The following is a 12,460-nucleotide window of genomic DNA, read 5'->3' as shown; positions in this document are numbered from 1 at the left end:
AGAAATCCGAGTGCGCTCATCCCTAATATATATATATATATAAAATTATGAAGTAGTGTGTTTTTTTATACGATCTTGTCATTTTTTTTAGCATTCTTTCAAAAAATAAAATATTAATACAGATCTGGAGCACAAGCACTCAATAATACCCTGCCTATGGCTGACTTCAAGGGGCATCGCAAACTATTATCCAACGTTGATGGGCTCCTGGGATACCTATATAACCTTTACGCTTAAAGAATTGATCGCAGCTGATAAATCTTTAAATATATTTTGTTATTTGCTCCTGTACAACACTCCATAATAAATAATTTTGGGCAAATTATTTATTTTACCAATATATACACTACACAAAGATGTCACCATTTTTAAATCACAATGTTGAGGTTTTAAAGATTAGGAAGATGTGAGACAAGCAGGCCCGGCGCTCCCATTAGGCAAGGTTAGGCACTTGCCTAGGGCGCCGGGCTCTGGAGGGCGCCACAGAATTCTAAAAGACTTTAAAACTGTGCGGCGACCGCTGACCATACCTGTCACGGCCGCCGCACAGCATTCAGATGGACGGGGAGGGGGGAAGAGGCTATTTTGTCACCACCGCCGCCTCTCTGCTCCGTCTCCTCCCCTCCACTTACTAGTGTCAGTGAGTGGAGGGGAGGAGACGGAGCAGAGAGGTGGCGGTGGTGAGACAAGGTAAGATTTTTGCGGGGGGGGGGGGGGGGCGCCGCTTTTTTAAAAATACCTAGGGCGCCGTGGACCCTAGCACCGGCCCTGGAGACAAGGTCTTTTTATGGTCATTTTTAACAGTGACTTTCATGTGCCTCAAGGAACTGGAAAATGGAACCAGTTGTGCCCAAAATTTTAGGGCGAAATGGACATTAGTTTCTTAGCTGTAACTTCTATAGGCTGCATGAGCTCAGGGCAGATAGTTTCTTTAAAGGAGACTTCTAGGCAAATACTGGCAATGATGGTAAAATGTCTGTGTGTGAGGGGTGTCACTAGGGGTAAGTTAATACGAACAAGGTCCAGCTCAGATTTTGCAACGGGATTGTATCGAGCCTCTCTCGCTTGCTAGTACTGTAAACTGGACCTAATAGATGCAATTCCTACAGATCCAGGTTACACCGCATCCTTTGTTGCAGGAAAAGGTGAAATAGATCTAACAACTTAGGGTCTCGCCAAGTTACAAATAGGATTAATTATATTTTTGTAATAACTCTGCTTGCATTTGCAGCCCTATCACTTTCTTTAATATAAATTATACATATGTGGTGTCATTATACAAAAGAGATCTAGCTGATTACATATTTTGCTAAATGGATTTGTAATAACTGTAAAAGTCAAAAAAAGCAGAATCTTGAAAAAATATATTTCCCCCTAATTTTGTCTATTTCTCTCTATAGCAGATGTAAAATAAAAAAGACATAGGGCCTGATTCATTAAGGAACGTAAGTCCACTTACGCGGTGTATATTGCGTATTTTCACTCGGCGCATGGGGGCACCTGAGACATATGCCAAAGAATGCAATTCATGTAGACGTAAATGACACTTCCAACAGGCTATGATTCGAAGGGCAGAATGGGAAGGGGAATGGGAGTAGGCAGATAGTCAATGTACAGTAAGGGTGCACACAGCAGCATCCGATTCAGGCTTTGGGCATCTCTAAGGTAGGTGTTTTATAGCTGTATCTCTTGCACCAACTACAGGACACGTGCCGAGTGATAGTGATGACAGCTGTGTATGCATGCTAGCACATGTGTATGCATGCTAGGACATGTGTTTGCAATCAGAAGCAACTGTAAAAGCACTTTATGTAAAACAAAAATGTTATAATTTTTTTTTATGTTTATTTAATTAATGATTATATCAGGGTTTCCCAAACCCAGTCTTCAGGGCTCCCCAACAGGGCAGGTTTTCCGGATCACATGTGACATAATTAGGACCACCTGTGGACCTGTTACAATGTGTCAGTCAGTAATGAATACACCTGTGCTCCAGCAAGGAGATATGGAAAACCTGCACTGTTAGGGAGCCCTGAGGACTGGGTTTGGGAAACCCTGGACTATATTATTAACCGATGACAAAAACAGAATACTTTTTCTTTCTGTGCTCTCGGACTTTATATTGTACACATGTATTGTACGTATTCAGCAGGGTATTGTGTCTGTCTCACTACGGCAAGAGCCGCATAGGCTGAGTGCACCTAGACCAGTATTCGACAAAAGATGTTTCTTCAGATCCGCTTGTACTTGAATGCTGCCATGCGTATGCCAGAATTAGGCGCGGTTATAAAAACAATGCACATTACGTTCGTTTTGCATACCTTAATGAGTCAGGCCCATATATTCAAATGTGTATGTGTCTATCTCTCTCAAGAAAAAACATATTTACGTTGCCCAAAAAATTAAGGTATGCCATATGATCATGATTTATTTATATAGCGCCACTAATTCCGCAGCGCTGTACAGAGAACTCATTAACATCAGTCTCTGCCCCATTGGAGCTTACAGTCTAAATTCCCTAACATACACAGACACCCACACAAACAGAAAGGGAGACAAACAGACAGACTAGGGTAAATTTTTGATAGCAGCCAATTAACCTACCAATATGTTTTCTGGAGTGTGGGAGGAAACCGGAGCACCTGGAGGAAACCCACGCAAACACAGGGAGAGCATACAAACTCCACACAGATAGGACCATGGTTGGGAATCGAACTCATGACCCCAGTGCTGTGAGGCAGAAGTGCTAACCACTAGGCCACTTTGCTGCCCTGTGATGCCATATGAAACGGATGCACCCTATACTTTACAATTGGCTTTGTCATAAAGGTTGGGGGTGGCTTCCTGTCATAAAGTAGTCAAAGTTTGTGCACCAAGTTTATCAAGTACAGTCAGACTGAACCATCCTGGCAAATTTATGCCCTAAATACCACCTAGATGGGGTAACTCTTAGCATATAGTAACATGCACAATATGTTACACTGGCTGTTAGCTGCCCTCCTCTTCTCTAGTACCACTTAGTGATGGTTCTCGGTTTGGTAGCAATCGCTCGGTTTTCATTATCAATTACTCGGCTATTTTCATTTCTAACCATGACTTTCTCCTGTGCCTGAATTGTAACCTGGAACCAGCGGTGTCAGCTGGTGAAGGGATATATTTCATAGTTGGAAGTAACATTTATATTTAGATGCATCAGACAGAGCGGAGCATCGGTTTGATATCAGAGGGTGAATATGAGAATCCCTGCGACATTAGTCATGAGAGCATTATAACAGCTTGTCGGGAGCTGTCAGCGCGCACCGTCAATTTATAGCAAAGCTTCGACTCCACTGGAATTGTGTTGTCACGTCTCCTGCGCCAAGGCTCCTTCCCATTGATCCGCTGTCACTTTCCAGGAGCAGTTAAAATGAGATACATGTCACAGTGTTCACCTTTCCAGGAATCCGGATTACGTTCCTACATCACGGTCCACAGAATAAAGAAAAAAAAACAACCACAAATTAAATGTTTAAGAGGAGCATTGCTGATCAGATAATGCATCTTATGCCAAAGACACACAAATTATTACACAGCAGAGACATCTGAATATATAGAGATCCGACCCTATGAGTCCAAACACCAGAACATCTATTTCATATCATTAGTAATTACCACTCAGTTACTTATCAAATTCAGTGTGGTGGGGTTAGAAGCAAAGAGTGTGATCGACAACATTGAGTGGCTTAATTGCGCCGTTTGTTAAAATAAACACTGCCCATATGTATCATCATCATCAACATTTATTTATATAGCGCCACTGAATCCGCAGCGCTGTACAGAGAACTCACTCACATCAGTCCCTGCCCCATTGGAGCTTACAGTCTAAATTCCCTAACACACACACAGACACACACACTAGGGTCAATTTTTTATAGCAGCCAATTAACCTACTAGTATGTTTTTGGAGTGTGGGAGGAAACCCACGTAAACAGGGAGAACATACAAACTCCACACAGATAAGACCATGGTCGGGAATTGAACTCAGGACCCCAGTGCTGTGAGGCAGAAGTGCTAACCACTTAGCGGCCATGCTGCCACATGTATGTAATATTAAAGACAATTTATGAGCTACAAACAAGTGCAGACTCTCAATGCTCCTAAATGTCCACCAAATGCGTTTCAAGCTGCTTGTCCTGTTCACGGCCTTTAGAAACATAAACCATAAAATCCATCTGCGTCCAGGTTTCCGGATTGCAGACCGCTCTGTAAAATGCAAATGCATGTGGTGGAAACCACTAAAAAATGTCACATCGAAATATAACCTACTTCCACATTAGGACCGTCCCGTTTATTTATTTAAGCTTTTCAATTGTTCTTCTAGAATACTGCTCGCTTTCAGTAAGCTTATGATAAATGAAGAACTGAGTAGAGATAAATCTACCTAAATGCCAGGCTTGTAGGATGACATTGCACTTACCTTCGGGGCTAAAGTTTTCCCCAGCTTTCTTGACATTAGATCCAAAAGCCTTTATAGCATCCAGGATCAAATTCTCCCTCTTTTGCTGGTTGGCCGCAGGATTCTCCCCCGTTCGATCAATGTCTCTCTTAGGGTAATTTCTGCAAAGGCCTTGGGTATCATTTCAGCAAACGTGGCCTTTAAGGACAGAAGAGGTGTAGTCTCTCCGACGCCGTAAGTTAACGCCTGGGATTCTGGGCCAGTTGGCCATCCCTATGTTTGGTTATATAAGTATTAGCTGGTCAGCTAAACTTGCATCTGCTTTTTTTGCCATCATTTATAGAATTGAAACTGTGACCTTATTAAGAAAAAGTGTGGCAAAATTGAAATCAGGACATCGGGACTGTCATTATTAATTGTCACTGTGTTGTGATTGAAGCTGTTTTATAAATTCCATGGAAATGTCCTTTCCTGTACATGTGATACTAGAAAAAGCGAAATGCACCCTATGTAAGTATGGCCACAATATCCGATTGCTGCTTCCTCAGGGGAGGTGGAGGGTTCAAGTGCATTTCAGGAGAGAGAAAGGCTGCGTGGCCTCCTGCAACGCAGTTTAATTTCAGGCTGTTTGTTTTGATCGATCAGCATGAGGATAATAAAGCAGATGTTCTTTATTACAGGAGTTAGAGAATCTATTATGATAGACACTAACAATTGTTGTTCCATTAAGCATACGGCCCATACATACCTATTTGGTTATATAGCAAGGTGAGCCTGAGGTTTAGTTTAGAAACACAGTACTACCTGTTCTCCTGTGGGGTAATATTGTTTAGGTTGGTTGCTTTGGGTAACAGACACTGTGCATAGTTTGGCCCACCTCCTCCAACTTTAACGTCCATTCTGTGATACCTTCTATGCAACTGTTGTGCAGACTTGTCAACTTCCCCTACCTCACTTCTAGCAGATGTGGAGAAGAGATAGGAGAACAGAAAATGGACAGGTCAAGATGACTTGATTTATGTCATTAAGTGTCATCGCTTAATGAAACTAACCCAAATAGAAGTTTAGGAGAAAAATGGAAATGTTTAATTTAATGAAAGGGGTGGCTCTAAAGTGGTAGGAGGTTAAATTTTGATGGAGGGATAACATTTCTGCATAGTGCCCCATTGCAGACTTTCCAGACTCCATGCTAATCTAGGTGCATCTCAAGTTGACGGAGGTGTCATACAAGAGCCTAGAGTAGGCCTACATGTCGATGCAAAGACACAGTTGACTATCAATATCGCTTTACTTATATCCTAATTTACTTTCTAGTCTTTATTTTGGCACTTACACTCCATAGACACAGACACTACAACATGGCCGTAATAACGTTTTAGTTATATTCTAAATACTCTTATTCATTAAATAAGAACTTCACCAAAAACTAACTATGTTGTATTTGGGGTAGTTTAATGAGTTGAAGAAAAATCTGAAATTGACTTACTGAGTCTGCTCTCAATGTTACCTCTTGGCTCTTCAGTTACACCCTTGTTGATCTGCCTCTGACCAAGTGTTGGCGACCTTCTTCTTATAAGTCCATATGGGCACTGAGAAGACTTTCTTGATCCAAAGTGGAGAAGTTTTTTTAAACTTGAAGAGTTTGACTCATGAAGAGACACAAGTGAGTAGCGAACAAATGAGTTGATGGTCCCTGAAGACCTGGACACAGCTGGCTTATACACACGAGGCGTTGATTGCAGCTGACATTTCGGCTCCCGTGAAGGTCACTGCCAGCACCTGAGAAAATGATACTTCAATTCTCGAGGGAAAGAAAATGACGACGTCTCCCGGCATTTAGATAACGTGAATGTTGATGGTCTTGTGTGATCTTTTACTGCCAGTTCCAGTCATATGACGTTATTTGCATATCAAATTGTTGACTGCAAAATTGGGTCAATGGAAGGAAGCAAAGGCTTCATGGTGTGGATTTTAGACTAGGTAAAAACTCTAACAATGTAGCAGATGTGGCTCAGTGCAAAGAGACTGCGACAAATAGTTTATTTGTATGATATAGGAGAAAATTACAATGATATTATGTGCTGCGTGTTTCATATGTTAGAATTAATGTGCTATATATGTTCATCTGTTAATCTTGTCTATGGCAAGAGTCATACTTCCCAACAGTCCCGATTTAAGGGCTCTGTCCAGTCATCCTGATCAGGACAGCTTTGTCCCATGGGTGTGAAAGTTGGGAAGAATTCTCTGCAAGTTGGGAAGAATTCTCTGCAAGTTGGGAAGAATTCTCTGCATGGCAGAGCAGCGGTGATCGGGTGCGTCCATGAAGGTGTTTGGTGTGGAGATGAGGAGAGAGAGAGGCAGCCTAGTGCTTCAAAATTCCTTGCCTCCAGGGATGTGGCTAAGCCCCTATCGTAACATGGTCATGCCCCATCATGATGGGGCCAAACACCCTGTCCTGATGCCGCTTACCCAAATGTTGGGAGCTATGGATGAGTCAGTTTCATACACCCCCAATAAGAAGCATATAAGTAGCTCAAGTTCAAGATCCCTATCTATTAATCTGCAGCGATAACACAGATTTTCTAGCGACGCTTATTACAGTGATAGAAAATCTGTTATCGCCATAATTATAATATCGCAGGACAAACTGAGTGATACTGGCAATATTTACCGCTTTGCTGAGCCAATTGGGCATACGGGCATGTGTGACCCAGCTGGCCAACTCACGCATGTGCAGTGGTACTGGAAGCCCGGACATGGACTTTTAGTTCCATATAGCAACTAAAAAGGTGCAGGTGCTCATCAATATTCCCAACACAGTCCTAAAATTTAGGGTACAAAAGAGATGAGAGTCCTGAGCCTCTAGGGGGTGCCTTCCCCCCTGGGCTGCATGACTGGGGCCCTTCCCTCTTGGCGCTATGCCTCGATGACCTGTGCCCGCTCAGCTGCAGAGGCGTTGTCCCATAAGGCCGCCAGCTGGATATTTAGCCTGGCAGCCCTGCGCTCATCATAGGACGGAGGGGCTGGTTGTGCGGGTGCAATCTGCTGGGTAGAGATCACTGCAGGGTGTTGAGCAGGAATCTCCGCTGCCTTGGCGTCTGAAGAACCATGCTGTCGGTGCCATTCCCTCAGCGCCTCTCTCATCTCCACCCTGTTTGGCAAATGGCTGATGTCAATGCCCTTGGCGCTGCACAGAGTTTTGAGGTCTGCCCTGGACATGGTGTAATCAGACATCTTGTGCATTCTCCTGGCTGCAGTTATTCCTCTCCAGAATATCTCTGCTCTCCTGATTGGTTCACAAAAACCCGCCTGCGTTTATCCGACTGCTTGCCACCAGACATCTGTGGCAAGATGGACTACCTATGCCACCCTGTCTTTTGTTGCTGGGACCCGACTGGGCTTACTTTGTCACCGCCCCCTTTCGTTATTCTGAATACGCCGCAGTAGGAGGAGCCTGCTGGCCACCACTGGGCTCCTTTATGGCGTCCAGAACCACGTTCCTTCTGGGTAACTGTCACTGCTAGTGTACTCCCGTGCTGGTACACTTGGGCTGGTACCCCTGACTGCTTACTACGGATCAGGGTGCTGTGGATGGATCCATCCTGGCCTATCACACTGCCCAAAACTGCTGGGTAGCGGCAGAGCGGTGGTACTGGAGATCTGGGTCCAACATCAGAAACAGCTGGTGAACGGATTAGATTTAGGGTCTAATCTGCAGGTCACAGGATTACAGAAATATTGAAGAAGTTGTAAAGCAGGGTCTTGAAGCAAAGAGTGATGTTTCACTGATTAAAGGTATCAGCTGTCAGGTCAGATGGAACATCAGAATGATACATTTCAGTGTACAAGACAGAGCTTTTTATACTGATTTGGACACAGGCTATTTTTAGAATCGGGATGCAATGTGTTGACACAAAAATGGATTTACATGCATTGCAAAGCGAACAATATTTACGCTTATCTGTGACATCTTGTTGTGATATCCTGCATCTTATAGTGAACAGCAAGTCTAATTACATCTTCCTATGACCCTCACACATCAAAAGGTCTAATTAGCATGAGATTAGCATGAGTCTTTTCATCCAACAGTTGCAGAATACACATTTCCTCCAAAGAAAGATCTCCCCAGGAAAAGTTGTAAACCCAAAACAAGACATTTCCTTACACCAAGATATACAAAAGGCTTTCAAAACAAAGGCTTATTGTATCAGATATATACATCAGAAATAAGGCATTTCCTCTAGAAAGGTTAAAACAGAAAAACTATTTCTTCCCTGGTCTCATAAATAAAGATTTCCTATATCAAAATATACACAATATCAAAAATAAGTGCATTGGCAATTATATAAATAAGGGCCCTGCGCTATTTCCTTTAAATACATTTATACCATAAGTTATTTAGAAGTGATCCAGTCACAGGAACTTTCTGTATCTTGCATTTTTGCCTGGTGATAGCAGAGCATATGATACCGAACTTAATACTCTGCATATACTGTTTGTTGCTGATCAATCTTATATATTAAAATCATTGGTCTGTTTGTTTGTCTGTCCAGTTATGCATTCAAACACCCCTGCACCAACTGGGATGAGACCAACACGAGGTGGTCCAGTTGGATCCTGGCCAGGTTTTAGGGGGTTAGGGTCCTGGTCGGACATCCTGTTGGTGTATGCTGGGCAGAACTTTTACGCAGGGAGTCTGTTATGACCCTTCCACTGGATGTATTTGGACGAAAACTTCACAGACTGGTAACATTGGAAACCAGAAGACATACTAGGCGTTTGAGGTCCCGATCGGACCACCCGTTGGTGTACGCTGGGCAGAACTTTGACCCGGGGAGCCTGTTCTGGGCCTTCCACTTGCTGTATTTGGATGACATTTAATATAAAAACAAAAATGACACTGGGCAGCCACCTCATGGGTGTGTTGGAAGAGCTGCTAAGCTGCTAATAATTTTTAAAAGGTTGACAGTAACATCCAACTAATTGATAACGTGGAAATTTAAACCTGGGCAACGCTGGGTACTTCAGCTAGTTGTGTTATAAAATAAAGAATGTCGTTTTAAGTCACACACCTCGTAATTTATGCTACTAACCTATCACATTGTCTACATTTCGCGCACTTTCCCTCCCCTATAACATCCCTCAAGTCATAGGCAATCATTTAATTTTGGACATGAATTGCATGCATTTGTGTTCATTAATGTAAGTTCTGTTTCGAAGCATGAGCAGAGCAAAATCACGCATGTAAATGGACTTATGTCTGAACATGAATCAGGCCCATTGTCTTTCATTAAACAAGAATATTGTCATTTTGATATATTAGAAGTAGGGAAAGATTATATTTTAAAGGTTTTTGTGATTTTCATTCAGAGTGAATATTGCTCTCTTTCAGTAGTTGGATATATGTATTGTCCTATATGTGTATATAATATACTAGAGATAGTATTAGTATTTTAGAAGTTTATTATAATAGAATAGTAGTATATAATGATTTGGCAGATGAATTTTGGTGGGTGTAGTGCATTATATTTGTATAAGGTGTAATATACATGTCATGTCTATTGATCATGTTATAGGTATGGTGTGTGCAATGTTTGTGTAGCATGTTGCCCCCGCAATATTTAGTAATATAGGAAATTGCCCCTGAAACTGCCTCCATTATGAAGTGGTTTCTAGAAGCGTAGACCCCATCAGAATTTGCTACAGGTCCCGGTAATACCAAATTGTGACATTAAACTTCTTTAACTTGCAACTCTCACGGTGGCTCAGTGGTTAGCACTTCTGCCTCATAGTACTGGGGTCATGAGTTCGATTCCCGACCATGGCCTTATCTGTGTGGAGTTTGTATGTTCACCCCGTGTTTGCGCAGGTTTTCTCCGGGTGCTCTGGTTTCCTCCCACACTCCAAAAACATACTGGTAGGTTAATTGGCTGCTTTCAAATTGACCCTAGTCTTTGTCTGTGTGTGTTAGGGAATTTAGATTGTAAGCTCCTATGGGGCAGGGACTGATGTGAATGAGTTCTCTGTACAGCGCTGCGGAATTAGTGGCGCTGTATAAATAGCTGATGATGATTATATATATATATATATATATATATATTTTAATTCTTCAAATTGTTATTGCTAGGGTTTATTAGCAGGAGTATATTGTAATAGTTGTGCTGTATTGTTTTGTAACCAAATAGAAGTTTGGAGAGGATTTTATATTTCAATGAAGTATGCAAATTCACACTGTCCCTACTTTTGTTTTGAAGTTTAGGAGCCGTCTCTGAAGTGACTGCTGGTGGAGTTATCGGGACGGGCACCCACAACACGGGAATCAATCATGGCATAATGTCCACTCAGGTACCATGAGAATGAACTTACTCCTAAAGTAGAAACACTGATGAGCAGAATATGGAATCTGTCGATTTAGCTTGAAGATGATACTGATATTTGCACCAATATTAGTGGCTAGTAGGAGAGGTTGTTCAGTTATTATGTTGTGAACAGTATATGAAGTATTTAAGGACATACAATTGTGAATTTATCAGAAATACAGTGTGTAAAACACAACAACGGGGGTTACTTGTATGTTTAAATGAATCTGTTTTGTTTGTAAACAACTTACAAAGTTCATTGCACAACTAATAAGTGATTGGTCACCCCTCCCGTCCGACATTAGATCCCTGTAATAACAGTGTTACAGTGAGGTCTGCACACTCAATGTCTTCCTGCTGCATGTATGTGAAGATAACGGGTTTATCTGGCCCAATTATACCCACTTCACGATGGCTGGCCATCCAGGGGTGCCTTACGATGCCAGGGAAGCATACCCAGTACTATCTAGGGGTCCTAAAGACACTCAGGCAAATGCAGTTATAAATGTACAACAGTACATTTATCGTAATAAAAACAATCACTAGAATTGTATGTACAGACAATAAATAATTGCCAGGCAGGTTTAGCACTTTATCTGCCCCGTACCCCAATAGCTTATGGAGTTTCAGTCACCTGGATGTCCAGACGTGATGAAGCCCGGCCACTCGGCCTGACAATCTCTCTTCTAGCAGCGTAGTAGAAGTCAAGCCCTTGGTCTCTCTCTTAGATCAGGTCCACCATGTAACAAGACCCATGGAGTTCTTCTGAGCTGCAGATGTCCTAACAGGGTGCTCAGTCCATCAGAAGCATAGACTTCAATGCTGAAGTTCTTCTGAGGAACAAAACAAAACTTATGTCTCACTGTTCCCTCTATACCAAGGTTTCCAAAACCCAGTCCTCATGGTCCCCTAATAGTGCAGGTTTTTGCAGGTGACAAGTGAAATAATTAGTATCACCTGTGTATCTGTTACAATGTGTCAGCCAATAATGAATACACCTGTGCTCCAGCAAGGATATATGGAAAACATGCACTGTTAGGGGTCTTTGAGGACTAGGTTTGGGAAAACTTGCTCAACACCATGAAGTTTTCCGACGTTCCAGGGGCTGGGTCAGGGGAGGTCTTAGATAGTTGGATCTTCTGGGAATGTCTGGCTGTCAAAAAGGACTGTTACAGGGTTGTCCCTTCTTCTCCTAATACATCCCTTGGTCCGCTGCTGTTCTGACACCAAGGCGTCTGCCTGAATACAACCTGAGACTAGGGGACATACTTAGGTTAATTAAAGGAGCAAGGCCGAGATGATTAAGTGACACTCTCAGTATTAACCCCTTACAAGCTTTTTCAGCCAGAACTAGCTCTCGGCTGATCAGTACACCCTGTAGAGAAAGGAGGGGGAAATTAATAAACCTATAGCCCCTCACCTGTATCCTGGAACTGGAACCCACCCGATCCTTACCCATAACCCACCTGGTTTAAATTTAAGGACAATGTATAACAGCATCACTGCAATATCAACCATACACATTTTTACAATGTGTAACATAGTGATAGCTCTATATAGCCATGGCTACAGTGTCCCATTATCTTCAGTGGAAGAGAGGGTGTCCAGCAGTTTACAACTTTTAGTCACATGTGACAGACACCCTGCTTTCGCCACAGTATGTCTG

The 12,460-nt window shown here is 42.5% G+C and overlaps 1 protein-coding gene across 1 annotated transcript in view; it reads left to right on the top strand.

Annotated features, from left to right (window-relative positions):
• LOC142142597 (L-gulonolactone oxidase-like) overlaps window positions 1–12,460 on the top strand; it is a 114,050-nt gene that overhangs the window by 36,594 nt on the left and 64,996 nt on the right. The window contains exon 5 of the mRNA XM_075200473.1: window positions 10,690–10,780. Coding sequence (XP_075056574.1) covers window positions 10,690–10,780 — 91 coding nt within the window. The remainder of the gene's footprint in view (window positions 1–10,689; window positions 10,781–12,460) is intronic.

Source organism: Mixophyes fleayi, chromosome 3 (assembly GCF_038048845.1).
Source record: "Mixophyes fleayi isolate aMixFle1 chromosome 3, aMixFle1.hap1, whole genome shotgun sequence".
NCBI lineage: Eukaryota > Metazoa > Chordata > Amphibia > Anura > Limnodynastidae > Mixophyes > Mixophyes fleayi.
The sequence above is the reverse complement of the archived record's forward strand: the minus strand, read 5'-3'. Positions and strand labels throughout refer to the sequence as shown.